The sequence below is a fragment of the Canis aureus genome, chromosome 1 (genome assembly GCF_053574225.1).
Source record: "Canis aureus isolate CA01 chromosome 1, VMU_Caureus_v.1.0, whole genome shotgun sequence".
In the NCBI taxonomy this organism is placed as follows: domain Eukaryota; kingdom Metazoa; phylum Chordata; class Mammalia; order Carnivora; family Canidae; genus Canis; species Canis aureus.
Window position 1 is genome coordinate 66994320 of NC_135611.1, and position 20175 is coordinate 67014494.

General features: G+C 35.5%; 1 protein-coding gene across 1 annotated transcript in view; it reads right to left on the bottom strand.

Annotated features, from left to right (window-relative positions):
• THEMIS (thymocyte selection associated) overlaps positions 1 to 20175 on the bottom strand; it is a 176624-nt gene that overhangs the window by 125422 nt on the left and 31027 nt on the right. Inside the window, exon 2 of the mRNA XM_077902634.1 lies at positions 4935 to 5093. Coding sequence (XP_077758760.1) covers positions 4935 to 5093 — 159 coding nt within the window. The remainder of the gene's footprint in view (positions 1 to 4934; positions 5094 to 20175) is intronic.

The following is a 20175-nucleotide window of genomic DNA, read 5'->3' on the forward strand; positions in this document are numbered from 1 at the left end:
GATTACAAGAAAAAACTACATACCAATATTTCTCATAAATGTATATGCAATATCTTCAACAAAATATTAATAAAGCCAACCCAACAATGTATAAAAAGAATTATACACTACAACCAAGTGATATTCACCCCATTATGCAAGGATGGTTTAGCATATGAGAGACAATGTAATACATCACAGTATTAGGCTAAGTAGAATATATGATTATATCAGTAGATGCAGATAAAAAGTGACAAAAACCAATATTCATTCAAGATAAAAACAACATTAACAAAAAATCTTTCAGTAAATTAGGAATGAGAAAAACTGCTTCAGCACAATAAAGAAAATATTTTTTAAAAACCCTACAGATAACATCATACTTAGTGTCAAGAAACTAGTTTCCCACTATGTTCATGAATACTATGGTTGTATATATATAAGATCTAAGGAATTGACAAAAAAAAAAAAACCCTCCTCAAGTTAATAACTGAGTATAGCAAAATTGTAGGATAAAAGGTTGATATGCAAAAGTCAATCACTTTCCCATATACAAACAATGAACAAGTGGTTTTAAAATTAAAAACAGAATACTATCTACATTAGTGCCCCAAAATAAATGTAACAAAATATGTACAAGGTCTATGTGAAGAAGCTTACGAAATTACGATGAAAGAAATCAAAGAACAGATGGATGTTACATGTTCATAAAAAGGAAGACTTAATATTATTAAGATGTCAGTTTCTCCTAATTGAATCTACAGATTAAATGCAATGGCAATCAAAATCACAGCAAGTAATTTTGTGGATATTGAAATTGAAACTGTATTTTATATGAAGACAGAAAAGGTCCAGAATAGCCAACACAATGTTGAAGAAGAACAAAATCAGATAACTGAACTACTCAGCATCAAAATTTAATATAAAGCTACACTAATCAAGATAGTGTGGTATTGAGGAAAGAATAAACAAGCACATCAACAGAACAGAATACAGAACCCAGAAATAGACCCATGTAAGTACAATCAAATGATCCTTGACAAAGGAGTAAAAGCAGTACAATTTTAAAACAAAAATTTTACTAGAGACAAGGAATACTAAGTAACAATAAAAGGGTCACTTCATCAAGAAGAGATTACAATTATGAGCACATATACACCTAACATCATAGCTCCAGAATACATAAAACAAAAGTTGACAGTAATAGTTGGAAATTACTTTCAATAATGGATACACCGGGATCCCTGGGTGGTGCAGCGGTATAGCGCCTGCCTTTGGCCCAGGGCGCGATCCTGGAGACCCGGGATCGAATCCCACGTCGGGCTCCCGGTGCATGGAGCCTGCTTCTCCCTCTGCCTATGTCTCTGCCTCTGTGTGTGTGTGTGTGTGTGTGTGTGTGTGACTATCATAAATAAAAAAATAAAAATTAAAGAAAAATAATGGATACACCTAGACAAAAGATTCTCAAGGAACTAGAAGACTTGATCAACACTATAAACCCACAGACATCTGTAGGGCACTCCACCAAACAGCAGAATACCCAGTCTTCTCAAGTGCACACAGAACATTCTCCATGATAGGCCATGCACTAAGCCATAAAACAAGTCTCAAAAAATTTCAGAGGATTGAAGCCATACAAATTATGTCTTCTGACTACAAGAGAATGTAATTAGAAGTCAATAACAAGGGAAAATTTGGGAAATTCCCAAATAAGAAAGGATGTTTAAAATATATATTAAAGTACTTTTTGATTTTAATTTCTGAGAGTTTAAAGTGACAGCTTTAGAGTATAAATAAAGAGATGTTTCTGTTGAAATCAATATAAAAAAAAAAGTTACTGGCCTTAATTTCTCTTTCTCCCTGGTGCTGAGTCTTCCTTGAAAGAAAGTATATTGTAATCATCACCATCATTTTATTCCTCCACTCCATTACATGTAATCCCTGATTCTTACATTAAAACTAGTTTTGTAAATAAATTTTTCTAATTGTGCTCAGTTGATACAAACTTATCATGTCAACTGAAAACTCAAAACTTATTCTAAATAGCAACTCCCTAAATTAAACTGTTAGTCAAAAGCTAAATGTTTTAGAGGGAAATTTGGCTCTGCAGATTTTGGATTTACCAATCTCCATAATCATGTAATCTAACTCCCTATAATAAATATATAATATATATTCCCCAAAAAAAGCTAAGTGTTTTCACTACTCTCACAAGAGATACTCCTTCTACTAGAAGATTCTGATTATTTTAACTTACTAATTATTTATTATGTACATCTTCTCCTAAACACTGTGGCGATTATTCCAGTAAATGAGATTCAGATTTTGTTGTCAGCAACGTTGTAATCTGTTAAGCAGTTGGTCTTCAAAAGACAAGCATACAAATAACTTCAATTATATTCAAAATGTGATAAATGCAATCATTATGACGTGAAAGACTGTAGTTATTCAAAAAAGGAATTGTTACATCCAACTGGAATACTTAGGGAAAGCTTCTCATAAAGCAATGGTTTGCAACCTTGACTGCTCATTAATATCACGCTAGTATCCTTAAGAAACTTTGGTAACCAGACTTCATTCCAGACTAAATAAATCAGAATATCGTAGGCAAGTGGTCTGAGCATCAGGATACTTTAAATCTCCTTAGGTGATTCCAGTATACAGTCAAGTTTGAGAACTATTTCTGTAAAAGATGGCAGGTAAGGAAGGAGTTAAACAGAATTGAACAATGGGTAAGATTCCAGTTGAAAGGAAGAAGATATTGGAGAATCTGGAAGAATGTTCTCTAATTTATTTTCATTCTCCAAACCTGAGCTCGAGTATAACATCCTTTCAAAAGCTTTGAAAACCTTGAATCCACCAATGATAATAAAGGTAACAAAACCTGACACTTTTTATAGCCTTTTCTATAAGACAAGTACCATTCTGAGCACTTTAAATATATTTCAATATTCAATCCTCCCCGAAACACTAGAAGATAGAAAGTATTATTATTCCCATTTTACATGAGAGGAGAGTAGGACACTTGGCAAGGTTATGCAAGTAACAAGTGGCAGAGTTGGAATTCAAATATAAATAATGACTCCCAAGCCATGTTCTGAAACATGACCAACTAGAGTTAGATATTCCTTATCAAGACTCTCATGGAACCCATGCATGTTTCTCCTCCTCCTCCTGCTGCTCCTCCTCCCCCTGCTTCTTCTTCAGGAACCCATGCATATTACAGTCACACCATGAATCACATCATACTGTAAGTGTTTACTAGACTTTTCTCCTCCACTAACCATTTATTCACTCAATCATCCATTCAAATAAATGACTACTGAATAAGTGCTTGATACTAGATATACAAAGTCATATATGTTATACTTCACATGTCAAAAAATTTAATCTTAGGAGAAGTCACCAAACTATAGTTCACAGGCCAAATTCTGCTGGCCACCTATTTTTGTAGATACATGTTTATTGAACCACAGCCATGTTCATCGGTTTATGTACCATCTATAGCATCCTTCATGTTATAGCATCAGAGTGAAACGGCTGTGACAGCAATCATCTGGTGACAAAGTCTAAAATATTTACTATCTGTGTCTTTTAAAAAAAACATTTGCCAACCCCTGGTCTAGAGAATAAGACAAATAAGAAAATGACTACCCAATAAGGTACGTGCTATTGGTGATCAAGTTATTATGGGAACATAAAAAAGAGATATCTAGAGTAGGTTAGGGCATCAGCAAAAGTATTCCAGAAGATATTAAGCTATGATATTTGAGCTATTTTTGGAAGGGTGAGTAGAATTAACTAGACAAAGAAGAACAACAAGACATGTCAATAAGATTAGACTGTGAAGTTTAGCAATTATCCAGGGAGCTAAAATATTTGCAATAGAAACAAAGAGCTTATATATTTTTAAGAGCTATTAGTCCTACATAATTTTAGAAAATATCTTTGATTTCTCCATTTTCACTAGAATAACAAGTAATGCATACTGTTAGAACTCATTAAGTATTCGCTAACAGTATTTGCCAGTAAGTTCTAAGTAAGGGATATTTATTAAAAGGAGAGAAAATATTTGTCTTCTATTGGTCATTAAAATCACTAATGTGGAGAAAAACGAACCCTCCTGCAATATTGGTGGGAATGTGAATTAATGCAGCCACTGTGGAAAACAGTATGGAGTTCCCTCAAAAAATTAAAAATAGAACTTCCACGTGATCCAGGAATTCCACTACTGTATTTATCTAAAGAATACAAAAATACCAATTCCAAAAAATGCATGCACCCCTTATGTTTACTGAAGTATTATTTACAATAACCAAACTATGGAACTATGGAATCAGCCCCAGTGTCTATTGATTGATAAATGGATAAATAAGATGTAGTGTACATATACTGGGATATATATATATATATATATATATATATATATATATATATATATATTTGTATTTGAATATTATTCAGCCATAAAAAGGATGATATTTTACCATTTGCAACAGCATGGATGGATATAGAAATTATTATGCTAAGTGAAATAAGTCAAAGAAAGGCAAATACTATATGATTTCACTCATATGTGGAATTTAAAAAATAAAACAAGTGAAACAAAGAAATAAGAGAAAAAGCAAAAAACAGACTCTTAACTATAGAGAATAAGACTGATAGTTACCAGAGGGGAGGTAGAGGTGGGGGGATGGATGAAATAGGTGAAGGGGATTAAGAGGACACCTGTCAAGAGGAGCACTGAGTAATGTATGGAACTGTTAAATCACTATATTGCACATCTGAAACTCATATAATACTGTAGATGTAAAAAATATATATAAAGAATTCTAATTTTTTTCACCCATTACCCTAGAGTGAAAAAAAGCTACCACTTTTTTTATTATTTTCAATTGTATAGATGTATATTAACAATAGTTTTACAAATGTGAAATGGTTGCAATATACAGTACCTGGAAAATTCATAGGCAGCTCAAATGGTTGTAGAGACTCACAACCCTCAATGTGCTCACAAATTTCAGCTATGATCTTCTTAATTTTGAGACCAGTAATTTTAATCACTTCTCCTGTTGACAAACAGCATTCATTTCCAAACATTTCATAAATGGAACCTTAAAAAAAAAGAAAGAGTTAAAACAGCTTTTTAAAAGAGAAGTTAATAAGAAAGAACAAAGTAGGAGTCTGAAGCCTCATATAAAGTGTTTTTATTCAGTTCCTCTTCTAGCTACCTACTAAACAGAAATTTAATCAAACTTGGCAAAAGGTACAGCATGTACCAAGAAAAATATTAGATTTTCACTCCATCCACTGGGCAAAGTATAAACAACCTTATTTTTGTTATTATTGTAAATTAGATTTATGGTTTCCTCAGCACCTTTAGCTCATCATTCCAAGGTCAGACTACAAACATGTCTTCCATGGCTGGGATTTATGATCTATTTTTGCTGGGTCACAGAATTAGGCCCATATGAGTCAACAATAATCTAAGTATGTATTGCAAACAAGGTTGTAATACAATCCAAGATCCAAAATCAGAGTCCATACACCAGGGCCTTATATTAAGAGCATCACATCTATTTATTAAACCTCTTTCTCTTCATCATCATAAATATAAGACTTTCTGTCCATTTTATCTCTTGATTTTTGACAAGTTGGAAACATCTCTTGGTATCTTTATGGCAATAGGGGGCAGACCAGCCCAGATAAACTGAAAATCTTCATTTTAGTTCAGAATTTCAATCTCTTTCCTAATAAACCTCTTATCATAGACACGAAAGCTAAGCTTCATCCCTTTATTTTCCTTATGTATCTCCTGATGGAAGAAGAGTGAGCAGTGAAATAACCAGAAAATGAGCAACAGTAAAGAAGAGAGGCCAAAACTCTGGATGCTCTACCCCCAAGTAAAAACGGAACAACCCCAAAACTACACTTCTAAGATATTATTACTTTACAACTGAACAGTAAATGAAAGGCTGATGTAAAAAAATAATTACAAAACTGGAGATTTAAACATATCCATTTTTCCCTACCTCAAATATGATATATATCCTCTTTACCACACTAAGATGTGAACAATAGAAATATGAGATTTCAGGTAAGTTTGCTTTCCGAATTCTTCTCTATTGAACCCCTTCCTCATAGACTCTTACCTGATACATAAAAGATTTTTGTAGCATTAATGGTTATATCATAAAAGTTATTAAGCCTGGCATCCAATCTAGCATTAAACAACTCCATGATTATATCAGAGTGTCAACAGGGAGCAGGGGCCACACTCAAATTAGAATAATTTAAGGAGATTTTAACAAAGGGGCAATTTACACAGAGGCACAGTCAGTTCTAGGTAGCACAAGAAAATAAGTATCCTGACCTCACCCCTCTCCCTCCGCTTGATCCTCTGCCAGGGTATCCTCCTTTGGCCAAATTCAGCCAGAAGCCAGAGGACGAGGGAGCTGCGGATGCCACCACAGAAGTCAGCCTCTAAGATGGAGAGTGGGAATGGAAGTCCAGCACACCATCCTTACTGCCCACTATTTAATGAGGACCATTTTTGTAAATATGCTAGTATATCCACTCCTCCAGTTCTGGGTATGTACTTCCATAGCTCCCTTCTTTTCTAATACTATTCCCTCAACTCTATATGTGTTTATGTCTTTTATGAGCTCCCATACATAGTGCTGTCAGCTATCTCAAACCTTTTGTGGAACAACCGGGATATTAAAGACGTAGTAATAAATCTGTAGTGCCATTTTCTTCCAATGAACTTAGAAGAGTTATTTTCTATGATCCTCATTTGGCAATTAATCATGTACTAACGTTTTATATCTTCAGTATTATTTCATCCTGTATTTAACTTTTTATGACTCTAGTTTTTATTACCCACAATTCAAACTTCATGAAAGAAAATACTGCATTGTGTTATTGCATAACTACAACACATCAACTGTCCTTCCTCATTCAGTCAGCAAACTTTAATGGAAACCTACTATGTTTCAGGCATTGTTACTGGCAGTAGGTAACAGAGATAAAGTGCATAATCTCTTCCTCCCAAGGAGCCCTGTCTTGAAGCAAGCACATAAGTACGCATACACTACAATAGATTATAAAAAAGTTATAACCTAGGAAATACAGGGCATTGTAGGAGACTATGGGAAGTATTTAATTACAGGGTAAAGAGACTAGGGAAGGATTACTGGAGGAGACTACAGCTGAGCTGAGTTTTTTTTTTTTTTAAGATTTATTTATTTATTTGAGAAAGAGAGAGAGCATGCGAGGTGGAGGTGGGTGCAGAAGGAGAGGGAGAGAAACTCTCAAGCAGACTCTGTACCCAGAGTGGAGCCCGCTGTGGGCTGGGTGCATGGGCGATCCCATGACCCTTAGATCACTACCTGAGCTGAAACCAAGAGTCAGATGCTTAACCGACTGCACCACCCAGGTACCCCTAGCTGAGCTTAGTTTTAAAGGAAGCAACACAAGATGTTGAGACAGGCAGAGGAAATAGTATTTGAAAAGGTACCAAGATGTGAAAGAGCCTGATACATCCTGGAAATTTCAAGTCGTTTGTTATACCTCGAATGTAAAGTAGGAATGGGATAAAAAAGGAGACTAGAAAAGGAAAGGAAGTCCAGATCACACTGCATCTTTACGAGATTACCAATAAATAAAAAGGTCAAAGTCTGATGCAACCTCAAAGTCAGAATCTAAATTTTCAGTCATCGTGATCCAGGAACTAATACCAATTTAACGAGAGGACGTATGGGTGCTTGCTATCCAAAGTGTGGTCTACTGTTTCACCTGGGAGCATGTTAGAATCTTGGCCAGACCCCAGATCTGCTGAATGAGAATCCACATTTTTAACAAAATCTCCAGACGACACATAAATACAGTAGCATTTGCGAAGCAGTGATCTGGGCCACAAATGTATAACTGAAAATGTCTTTGTCCTGAGACTGTTGCAAAACTACCCAGAAAGGGAAGGACATGCCATACAAAAGCATTTAGTGTCATTGAGGCGGAAGATGTTATAAGTAGGGATGGGGAAAAGGTAAGATTTTAAGTAGGGAAGTGACATGGTAAGCTATTTCTTTGTCACATGAAGTAGAATATTATTAGCTGAAGCCCATCAGGCTTAATTTCAACGCAATGAGAGCAACATACATCAAACTGACTGTCTTGGATTCCTGCCTTTCCCTCAAAGGTTCCATTGGAATTCAAAATTAAAAGATGAATGTATGTGAGATTACATGTCAGTTTACAGGAGTAGAAGTCAGAGGATTCTATGAAGAGATAATTCTGTGAGTTTTAGTCACCACATGAAAAGCTTTTGACTCTTAGGTCTCCTTCCAAGAATTCCTCCTTTTGAAAAAAAAAAAAAAGAAGAAGAAGAAGTCACTTCTTTCAGCCATATAAGGAAAAGAACCTCATGCAAATACTAATCTTTTACATTTATCCTTAATTATTTGTGACTTTTTATTTTTTCTAAACCAAGAATGCTGTTAATTCATTTTTTAAAGGTTTTATTTATTTATTCATGAGAGACACAGAGAGAAGCAGAGACACAGGCAGAGGGAGAAGTAGGCTCCCTGCAGGGAGCCCATGTGGGACTCGATCCCAGGACCCTGGGATCACGCCCTGAGCCGAAGGCAGATGCTCAACCACTGAGCCACCCAGGCGCCCCAATGCTGTTAATTCATTTTTAATGAACAAAGTGGTCACTGACTCAAACACTAGGTCCATGAAAGGTGACAAGAACATACAGTAAATCTCAAATCCTTGAAACTTGAAGGGTTTCCTTCGCTATCACCAACATAATGTCTCCTACAATATATTTTTTCCTCAGTGAAAATATAAAATGGTTAATTTTTAAAATAGCCAACTTTCATGATCTCAGAATAAGCAAATATAACATATGTAATTGCCTTTTAAAAATTTGCTGAGATATGCCCGAACACCATGTTTATGTATAATACAGATGTAGATTTTAATATCGTTTTCATTTCATTTTAACCATGACATGTATTTTGAATATGCAAATCTTGAATCTATTAAATCTTTATAGACCGATTCTTTCCAAGTCAGAGCATATGTATTCGGGATAATGCCAAACATCAGAGAAAGCTGGAACAAAGCAGCCTGTTTTCAGTGATCAAACATTGCCCCTGAAGGCTGTAATGAAAGAGCCATGTGCCTTTGAAATCACCTTTTCTGTAATGCTACTTTGCTCAATAAAAATGACACATTAATATCCTTTTATGAGCTCATCCCTTATTTGACAATCCATACGAGCAATGCTATGATCACATTGGAACAGTCAAAACAATTGATTTTCTTCCATTTCCTATAAAAAGTTAAAAAATTATGTTGTTTAGAGGCTGTTTTTCTCTTTACTCAAGATGTACCCATTCCCTCCATTCCCCCACTTCCTTCCCCTGCCCTACCAGGCCACTCACTTCCCCCCTTACCCCCACACCACTCAAAGTTCAGCCAATCCTAAAGATTCAGCTCATATCCATCATCTTCTTCGAAGTCTTTTTTTTTTTAACTTTATTTATTTATTCATGAGAGACACAGAGAGAGAGAGAGAGAGAGAGAGAGGCAGAGACACAGGCAGAGGGAGAAGCAGGCTCCATGCAGGGAGCCCGATGTGGGACTCGATCCCCGGTCTCCAAGATCAGGCCCTGGGCTGAAAGAGGCACTAAACCGCTGAGCCACCCAGGCTGCCCTGAAGTCTTTCTTGATTCCTACACCTATGTGAGAATTAATTCTCCCCTCTGTTCTCTAAAGCAGTTTGCATGTATCTCCATAATAGCCCTTGTGTGATTATTAACACAGTCTGTTATCGGGATATCATTTTCTACCCATTAATATTATGTCTATTTTAAAATTTATCATGAATTTCTAGAGGTATCTCTTAACTATATTTATACCCATCCTCACATTACACACAACCAGCAATACAGTTTTTGCCACTTAGTAGATAGAGCCTTAGTGAATGTTGAATTCTATGTTGAATTATTATATGTTGAATATATGAAATATATAAAGTGTTGAATTTTTTATGTTGATATATGAACTATATGAATATATGAAATATTATATGTTGAATTAGTTTTACTGTAAAATGACAATAAATTATTGTGAATGTAGTAGAAGGCTTAGTCAACCAAAGCTTTTGCATGAGTTATGTTTTCATTTGGTATGTTTTTTTAAAAGATTTTTTATTTTTTTATTAAAGATTTTATTTTTTTATGAGAGACACAGAGAGAGAGAGGCAGAGACTCAGGCAAAAGGAGAAGCAGACACCACGCAGGGAGCCTGAAGGGGGACTCGATCCCGGATCCCCAGGATCACACCCTGGGCTGCAGGCAGCGCTAAACCACTGCACCATTGGAGCTGCCCTCATTTGGTATGTTTAATAGCAAATGTACAAGCATATACAAGATTAGCTAGACAGGGCATATTAGAATGGGTAATTCTATAATCTGAATCCCTTACTTGTTGAGTTTCCCACTTTACCATTAAGTTTACCATTTTTATATTGCCGAGCTTAAGGGTAGCACTCTTGAGATAATCTGAGCTAGGTGTAGAAGAGCTAAGAAATCACATGTACAAATTTGATTGATATTGTATGATAATGTATGTAGAGCCATGTCAGGTTGGGATTGCCAGTGAAGATGTGTCTTTGCTCCTCATACACAGGTGTGATTACTCTTTCTTTGCTTTAGGATTGTGTAAACTACCAAGACGCATTCCCACAAAGGAAACAGGTAAGTGTGAAATAATCTTACTAGCAATGCTGTCCCTAGGCTTGGTGCTTGATAAGGCATTCAGAGACCATTAGGTGATAAGTTCAATTTTCCAAATGAATCTCTAGGTAGTTTACCATAGGCATTAAAACTTGAAGTGACCTATGGCTGTAAGAGACATTTTCATGCCTTGTATTCCATAAAAAGACTGTCTCTATCCCCTGCAGAGCAAAGTTATTCCCACTATATGAAGAATATGTCTAAAAATAGATGAGCATGATAGTAGAATAGCAGTGTGGAAATAAATAGGCATGAAAAAACAAACATAATTTTACTAGGGTTGGATCCTACCAGTTTACATTGCATATGCCACAGAGAAATCTGAACGTTGACAGGAAATGATATTGCAAGGTCATACAAATTCTCTTAAGCCATTGCCAAAATATCAATATAAAGAGGGCAAAACATGGGCATCAGGTAATAAGGAAAATGATAGCCACACTAAGAAAAATTAAGGTGTACTCCCTCTCACCTATAAAAATATAGGGTTCTTCTTATGAAGAGGGAATTTAAGTGCTATGCAGGAAGTCAAGCTTAAAAGCAGGAATACGCTAGTAAATGTTGGTGAGTCTTAAAAAGAATAAACATGGAGGGATGCCTGGGTGGTGCAGTGGTCAAGCATCCAACTCTTGGTTTTGGCTAAGGTCATGATCTTAGGGTTGTGAGATCAAGTCCTGCATCGGGGTCCACACTCAGTGTGTGTGTTGGGGGAAGAGTTTGCTTGAGATTCTCTCTCTTCCTCTCCCTCTGCCACTGCTCCATTTGTGCTCTCTCTCTCTCTCTAAAAGTAAATAAATAAATCTTTTTTAAAAAATAAGTATATACGTGGAAAAGCAATGAAAACCACAATAGGTTGGAAAGGCTGAAACCTGAGAGCCAATATAGCAGATTAAAATAATAGTGAGGCCAGAAACCAGAAAATGTCCATTTTTCAACCACTCTGTGTGAGTGTGTGTGGCATTTAAATGAACACTAAATAAGTTTTAGTGGCTGAGGAACAAAAATGCATAGTTTCCTATGCTAGCGAAAAACTTGATGCTTGTTTAATGGCAGAGCAATTTAAGAGATTCAATAAAACTGTAATGAGAGTTTGCAAGTTGGGTATTAGGATAGAAGTCATCATTGTGACTCTAACAATTATCAGAGCAAAGGGATTTGGGATGTGTATATATGAAATGAATATCCCTCCTACACATCGATGAAATATTTCCCTATGATGATGAAACAAATCAGTGGTTCTACATCTCCTGACACTGCTATTGACCAATTATCCCCACATTTTACCCATTTTTAACCCTCAAAATGATATCATAAATAGTATTGTAATTTTTTTTACATAAACAATGTTGCATTGAGAACTGGCTTATAATTTACAAAGAACTTGGTTTCAAGTATGTTGTATATATTTTAATTTAATTACCTTTGCTTTATATCCTAGATATTAAATATAGCTATGACAGACCTCTGTAGCCATTTAAAATAATAAACCTGTTCTCTTCATCTCATTTAATGAATATAAATATACTGATTGAATTGATTATACATGGGCTCCAATGCACTATAATGTGTTCATCAAATGCATAAAAATTAAGCTCCAATGTATTATAAATTCTCCTTAAGTTCATTAGCATTGAGTACCTCATTAAGTATTCTGCTTATGAAATATGATTTAGATAATAAAGTTTTAGAAACTTTTTAAAGAATTTTGAAGTCATTTTATGTCAACAGAATTAAATAGTAAAGAATATGCTTGTATTTTGTATGTCTTTCATTTTTTAATATCATTTTTACAATAATTCATTTATATTGCATTTTATTAAAGTACCAGTCCATAATGGATTGGGAAAACAAAAGAAATTGGACCTTCACCAAGATAGTTTGTCCTAAACCATTGAGTACATATGTAAGTACATATCCATAGTCAGTGCAAGGAGCCAGGATGTAGACCTAGGAAGTTAGAAAGTTAGGATGAAATTTGAACACACTGGAAAAAGAAAGTTATAAACTAATCCACTAAGTCTTATGCAGTATTATTAACTCATCTATCTCAATGTCACCAGCAGCCTGAATGCCCTGACTAAAAAACACAGGAATTTTAATCAACTTGACAGTAATTGTCCTAATTGAAAATTATTACATTGGCATTCTAATTTGTACATTATAATCTTTTATTGTATGAGGCAGTGCTTGAACCAAATTGACCCTGGATGCTTTGAGTTTTTGAACCTACATAGCAAAGGTCCAAAGCCGTGAGCAGGTGAAGTGCCCTAGGAGATGAATGCCAAGAGTTCTATCTAACTAGAGTGCCAAGTATTCTGCATGAGAGAGATGGCAGATATCTAGACTATATTCTAGATATAGAATTTTCCCTTCTGAGCATTAATCACCCATGGCACATTTCCAGCTGTATCCACGTGAGGTCTAATAACCCTCCTCAACATGAAGTTCCAGGTGACTGTGCATTAGTTGAAGATGGCATGCCAGGTATGAATCACTTCCAGCCCAGTCCCACACTATGACTTAACTTGTTTTAAGCCTCCTTGGTTGATATTTATTTATTTATTTATTTATTTATTTATTTATTTATTTAATATTTCTAAAGATTTTTAATCCTCAGATCAAGATAATTTGCTGCAAAGGCTTAGTTATAAAGAAGAATACAGACTCCCTGAACCCATCTTTTTTTTTCCCCCGAGAGCATCTGTCTGAATTGAGGCATAAAACCCTTAACTTGATAACAATCACAACTTCGTGTAGCTGGATGACAGCCATAGGATGAGTTTCAGTTTCATTTGCATCCCTAAGCACAGTGCAGCTAGTTCTAGTGATCTCTTGCCTCACTGAGTTTCACTGTCAGACAGGAGCTTTCATGCCATCTTATCCTCTTGACGTTATTACAATGACTAAGTCTGTAGAGTATCTCTACCAAGTAGTTGTCCGGACCATATCTGAACACTTTCACTGATTGAATTCCAATTATTTCAAGGTAAACTACTCTACTTTTGAGCAATTCTCACTGTTATAAACCTCTGCATGTTAGTAAGTTCAATATGCAGTCCTGGAGGATATGCACATTAGAACTATTTTTAGCCACTGGAATAATACAGTAAACAATTCCTTTTTTTCCCCTTATATTTTATTTACTTAAGTAATCTCTACACCCAACATGGGCTCAAACTCACAACTCTGAGATCAAGAGTCACATGCTCTTCCAACAGAGCCAGGCAGGTACCCCACCCCCCAACTTAATTTTCTACATCAAGTCTTAAACAGTCTTAAAATGTTTCAAAACACCTGTCACAGTTGTCCTTTCTAACAAATCAATCTGTCAAACAACTGACATACGTTCTGGGCCACTCCTTGCAGCATAGGTTTTCCCCATGATAAAACTACTTATAGCTCAACTTACATGGAGGTAAATGGCATCCTCAGAGTTGTGTGACATGGGAACATGACTCTCAAAAAGTGTTCCCTTGAGTGTTCCAGGGGAAAGTCAATAGAGCCTATTTAGGATGAAACTTGCCATGAAACTAAAAATCTTTGTAGGAACAATAAGGCAGCCATTTCACACTAGTAACATTTGACTTTGCCAACCAGTGATTTCTATAAAAGCAAAAGTAAAAATGTTCTAAAGCTGAGTAGTAAACTTAAGGAAATAATACCTCATCAGTAACTGGATTCTTCTCGGCATTTCTTCCACCATGAAAGCCAAGACATGAAGTTTATTTCCCCAGTCAAGGAAAGAGATTTAGTCATTATTTAGTTCTGAGATCCAAAGACTATTGCAGTATTGGGGAGATCATAGTCCTGAAAAGACAGATTTTCTTGGATGGGGACAATGGTTTGTTGTTGTTTTTTCTGTATTTCACAACTGCCAAAATCCTTTTATGTGAATATAAGAATCAAATAATGGGAGATGATCATATAGTAGATTGTAGACAAGGAAGACTCACCACATGACATAAAGGAATGGCCGGTCTGGTTGCAAAAAAATAGGATTTTTTTTTAAATTGCAAAGATGAAAAAAAATCCAATGTCCTATTTTTTATTTCCAAAATGTACACTTTGTGCCATACCAGGAAAAAAATTAGTTTTGTAAGTCAAATCTTTAGATTTATAAGAGCTGTTTCTTACTGAGAGAAGTAAAAGCCAGGTCCTAAAGAAGAAAGTCACAGAATTTATGCTTCAAAGTATAGAATAGAAGAATTTCAAGCTATCTTTTGGGAGGCCAGCTGGGAAGGGGAGAGTGAGTTCAATGGAGAGTCATCTTGGAGAATATCAGTTGGGGAGATGTACAGAGACTGCCTAAATAGTCTACACAACATCCTCCATGATCAACTCCAGAAATCTGTGACTGAAGTCTGGGACATTCGGCCATTCCTATAAACACTACATTAACATGAAAAAAATAAGCTCAGTTTCTCAGCTTCTCACTTCTAAGAGCCTCCTTCAATAGCTGCCTGAATGTCCAGCAAAAATGAAGTCTATCCATTTATATCAGAGGTCTTTTTTTTTAAGATTTTATTTATTTATTCATGAAAGACACTGAGAGAGAGGCAGAGACACAGGCAGAGGGAGAAGCAGGCTCCATGCAGGGAGCCTGATGTGGGACTCGATCCCAGGACTCCAGGATCACACCCTGGGCCAAAGGCAGGCGCTCAACCACTGAGCCACCCAGGCGTCCCTATATCAGAGGTCTTTACGTCCACCTTCAGGTTTGACAACTTACTAGAAGGACTCATGGAATTCAGCAAAGCTGTTGTACTTACAGCTAAAGTTTATTAGAGACCAATGATACGGATTAAGATCAGCAAAGGAAAAAAGCACAGAGGGCAGAGTCCAGGAGACAAGTTTCCAGTTGTCTCCTCCCAATGGAATCACATGAACAAAATTTAATTCTACTAGTGGATGGCAGCATATACAAATTATTGCCAGCGAAGGAAGTTCATGTGAGCCTCAGTGTCCAGGGATTTTATTAGAGGTCAATCAAATAGGCATGGAGTCTCCATGTGACTGACCCTAACTGCTCAATGTTCAGGACTCCCCTCAGAGGTCAAAGTAATACGGCATGGCTCAGGACCCCAGCAAAACAGTGACTGGCGTTTACCCTAAGTCACATCATTAACATAAGCTATCTATAATAGCCCAAGTTCCAAAGTATAAACTCTTATCAGGCAGGATATTCCAAAGGAGCCAAAGGCCAACCCTTCCTTTCTTTAGATTGTGCAGAGTTTGAACATCTGAAGACTGCAGAGTTAACCCTTTACTATACACCATTATGTCAAGACTCTGTTAAAGCTTGTCAGAAAAAAAGTTGTCCAAGGGGCACCTGGGTGGCTCAGTCGGTTAAGGTCTGCCTTTGGCTCAGGTCACAATCCCAGGGTTCCAGGATTGAGCCCCACATCAGGCTCCCTGCTCCATGGGGGGTGGGGGCTGCTTCTCCTTCTCCCTCTGCCTGCCTCTCCCCTTGCTTGTGTGCTCTCTCTCTCTCTGTCAAATAAATAAATAAAATCTTAAAAGAAGAGAAATAAAAAATTTGTCCAAGACTTGTAAAGAGCAAAAAAGAATAATAGTTGTCCTTTTAGTGGAGAGCTGAATATCATCTAGTAGACCTTTTAGAAATGGTCTGAGTCTATAGAGATATGCAGATTTGAATGACATTTAATTGACTTAGAGAAAATTGACAGAAATTTAAGTGATATTTAGCTATCATAATGAGTGATTATTTTCCATTGAAATAAAAATAAATTTTTCCACCATACATAAAATTGACCTATGCCTTATAGAAAAGATAGCCCTAAACACTACATATTTAAGGATGATAATCAGGTCTGAATATTGGAAAATTCATTTCAGTATTTCTGATTGTATTTTTGCACATGTGGTTCTCTCATTTAGTGATTTTAATAAAATCTTTCATGTGTTCATCTTATGTTTATATGGGAGTGATGCTTTTATCTTTGTGAAAAATTTGTACCGCATCAATCTCGCATTAGTTGCACAGTGTTTGCATTCTCTTTTTAATATGTCTAGTCATTTGTAACAGAGAGTGGGATCCTGGATTCCCAGAAGTACATTGATAATCAGATATGGAGAGTATTCAATGTCTCTATTTGGTGGAAATGCAGTGTTGAAACTCATGCCACTTATATTTGTAAAGTGGTGTATATGACTTACACTGCAGATTTCTTCTCTTCTCTTCTTTCTTTCTTTCTTTCTTTCTTTCTTTCTTTCTTTCTTTCTTTCTTTCTTTTTGTTTGCCCTGCTTTCCCTTCCCCTGTTTTCTGATTTACTGAAGAATTAAAAAAAATAACTGATAGGTGAAGAGAGAAGATTAAAGATCTATATTGTCTTCAAAATATATTAAACTTATTCAAGTCCTTCTGTAAAGTACAATATGCATTATAAAGTCCCTACTCAAAATGTCTATAGTTTTATTCAATGAGTAAAGATTTTATTTTTTTAAGTTTTTATTTTAATTCCAGTTAATTAACATGCAGTGTTGTATTCATTTCATATGTACAATATAGTAGTTCAACACTTCCATCCATATATGACCCTGGCTCATCACAATAAGTGCCCTCCTTAATCCCCATCACCCATTTGACTTACACCCCACCCCCACCTGACTCTCCTCCCCTCTGATAGCCATCAGTTTGTTCTGAATAATTAAGAGCCTGTTTCTTGATTTGTCTCTCTCTCTTTCTCTATTTTCCCCCTTTGCTTTTTTGTAAAATTTTAAAAATAAACACTGATTAACATCATTATATAGTTATGTGACTTAATATAATTTATTTTTGGAGATCAAGTTATTTTTCTTTTGTCATTAAAATAAATCTGCAACAGATAAAATTTCAGTATCATTTTTTAAGAATGGCATTTTTTACGGAGTGTTACATGCAACTGATGAATTGTTGAAAACTATAGCTGAAGTTGATATACTATATGTTGGCTAATTGAATTCAATTAAAAAAAAGAATGATGTTTTTAAATTTTATGTTCAAAAGAGTCAGACTGAGAAATTATAAAACGCAATAGAATTCTAAAGTCTATTCTAAATATTAAATCACTATGTTAAAGAGTTCACTGTCCTCATAATTTTATAAAGTATTGAGAACAATGAGGAAAGTTTCATACTTAATTGAGCTAACAGGCATAGTATTGAAGAATTTCCAGTATTCAATCTTATTAATTAGTAACTATCATCCACTGAGATCCCGTACAATTCAGAGAACAATACCAAAAAATAAGATACAAAGAGCCAACCAACTAACTAAATAGACAAAAACAAAAGATTCATTTTCTTTGAGAAGTTTACTTTCTAGGTAACTAGAAATTGAAGGCACATACAAATGGTAAAGAAGGAAAACTAGTAAGCTAGTAGACACTAGTGCTAGGCATGAAGAATTGTGGCTAAGCCTCCAAAATTTTTTTGATATTTAATAGAACAGATTTTAGGTAAGAAAAAAATGAGTTTCTGTGCTATAAAAAAGGAAATGTGACTACGCTCTTTCTGAAGACTATTCCTTCCTTCTGGATGGAAATAAAAACATGAAGAGCTCCTGTTATTATATAAACCATTATTGTTGAAAAAACTCTGAGGCAACCACTGACTTCCATTCAGCTCAGCTTAGCCGAATGATTTCTCTGTAATATTAATTGATTATGTTTGAGCCAAAAATCTTTCTCTACACTGAGAAACAAGATAATGAATGGTTGTGAACCCACCCCAAGAAGCTCAATTCAGCTGCTGACACTAACTGCAAAACAGCTGCTTAAACAAACAAACAATATGTATACTTCTCTCTCAAATAGTAATTCAGTGTTAACTTATCAGGATTCACATTTACAGTCTTTATTGGTTCCAGCTTTTCTGTATGTTGCTGTTCTTACCTCTTCAACATGAGACTTCCCTCATAGGTTCTAAGTTGGCTGCTCCTGCTCCTACTACCATGTCTAAATTTCAATTAGTGAGAAAGAAAAACGAGAAAGAGAGATGGCTTGCAATAGACATTTCCTTTGTTTTAGTGGCTTGCAATAGAAATTCTACACATTGAATACTTAACAACCCACTGTCCAAAACTAATCAAATGGCCAAAAATAAACTTCAGAAGACATGTGCAATGTCCTTTAAATGGACAATTGTGTTCAGAGCCAAGACCTTTGTTACTACAAACAAAGGAGAGACTAGATATAGTTAGGGGGACAGTTAACAGACTCTCATCCAAAAGGTGAGGGAAAGGTACTTATATTTCATTATTTAAATTAAGCTGCACTGTGCCTGTAAATCTTACATTTCAGGGGTGGAAGGACGTATATTTTTCTTTGAAACACCAAAGCCAGGAAGTCTGTTGCAGAGGTAAGAGTGCAGATTGAGATTTCAGGGCTGATCTTGATCTCTGCTGAAGAGATACAGCTATCAAACCTACACACATACAGACACCAATGCATGCATAAAATTCCTCTCTCCATTCATTCCTAGGCATTTAACTAGGTAAATATCACAGATAAGAATGCCTCTCTAGAGTCAGATTCAAATCCAGGATCTACATTTAATAGATGTATGATCTCAGGCAATATCTTCATCTGTAAAATGGAGATAGTACCTCAATTTCCTATCTTTAATATGAGAATTGCAATATTACTTTAAATAGTTACTCTGAGGATCAAATAAGATAATTTTTAAAGGCATATGGATCAGGCACCTGGCATCTATATAGGGATAAACAAATATTAGCCATCATGGATATCATTGTTATTATTCCATGTGATGTTAAAATCAAACAAATCAGTATAATGTTATATTATTATAAACTGGTGTGATTTTCTTGACCAAGATAAAAGTATGCTCTTATGGATGAGGGTAGGATTTTCCCTGAATAAAAGATTGATACTTCTTTGTCAGTCATTCTAAGAAATAGAAGATTGTGGAAGAAAAGATAGAAATTTTGAGAATTGAGAATGGCAATGAACTTTATTTCCAACTGTACCAATAAAACTTAGTATGCCACAGATGGGTTATGAGGGTACCAACACACTAAACTCCTTATTCCTTGAAGTGACCAACTGAGGTGGGTCTGGGATGACTAATGACTTTGGCTGGTAACCTCTGGCTGTAAGTCGCCTTATCTATTTACCCACGTGCCAAATAAATATTCCTATTATGTATACATGTCTGACATAATTTAAAGAGTTGGGAGGAATGGTCACTCCTAATGGAAAAGATAAGTGCTTTCTTTTTATGGAAGTTGGCTGAGAAGTAACTATTACAGCTCAAACATTCAAAAAAGCACCCTGAAAGGCACTTTATTTGTATATTTATCAAATTATTCATTTTTTAATCTATTCAAAAACCTAACTGAATACATGCTATATGCCAGACAAAATA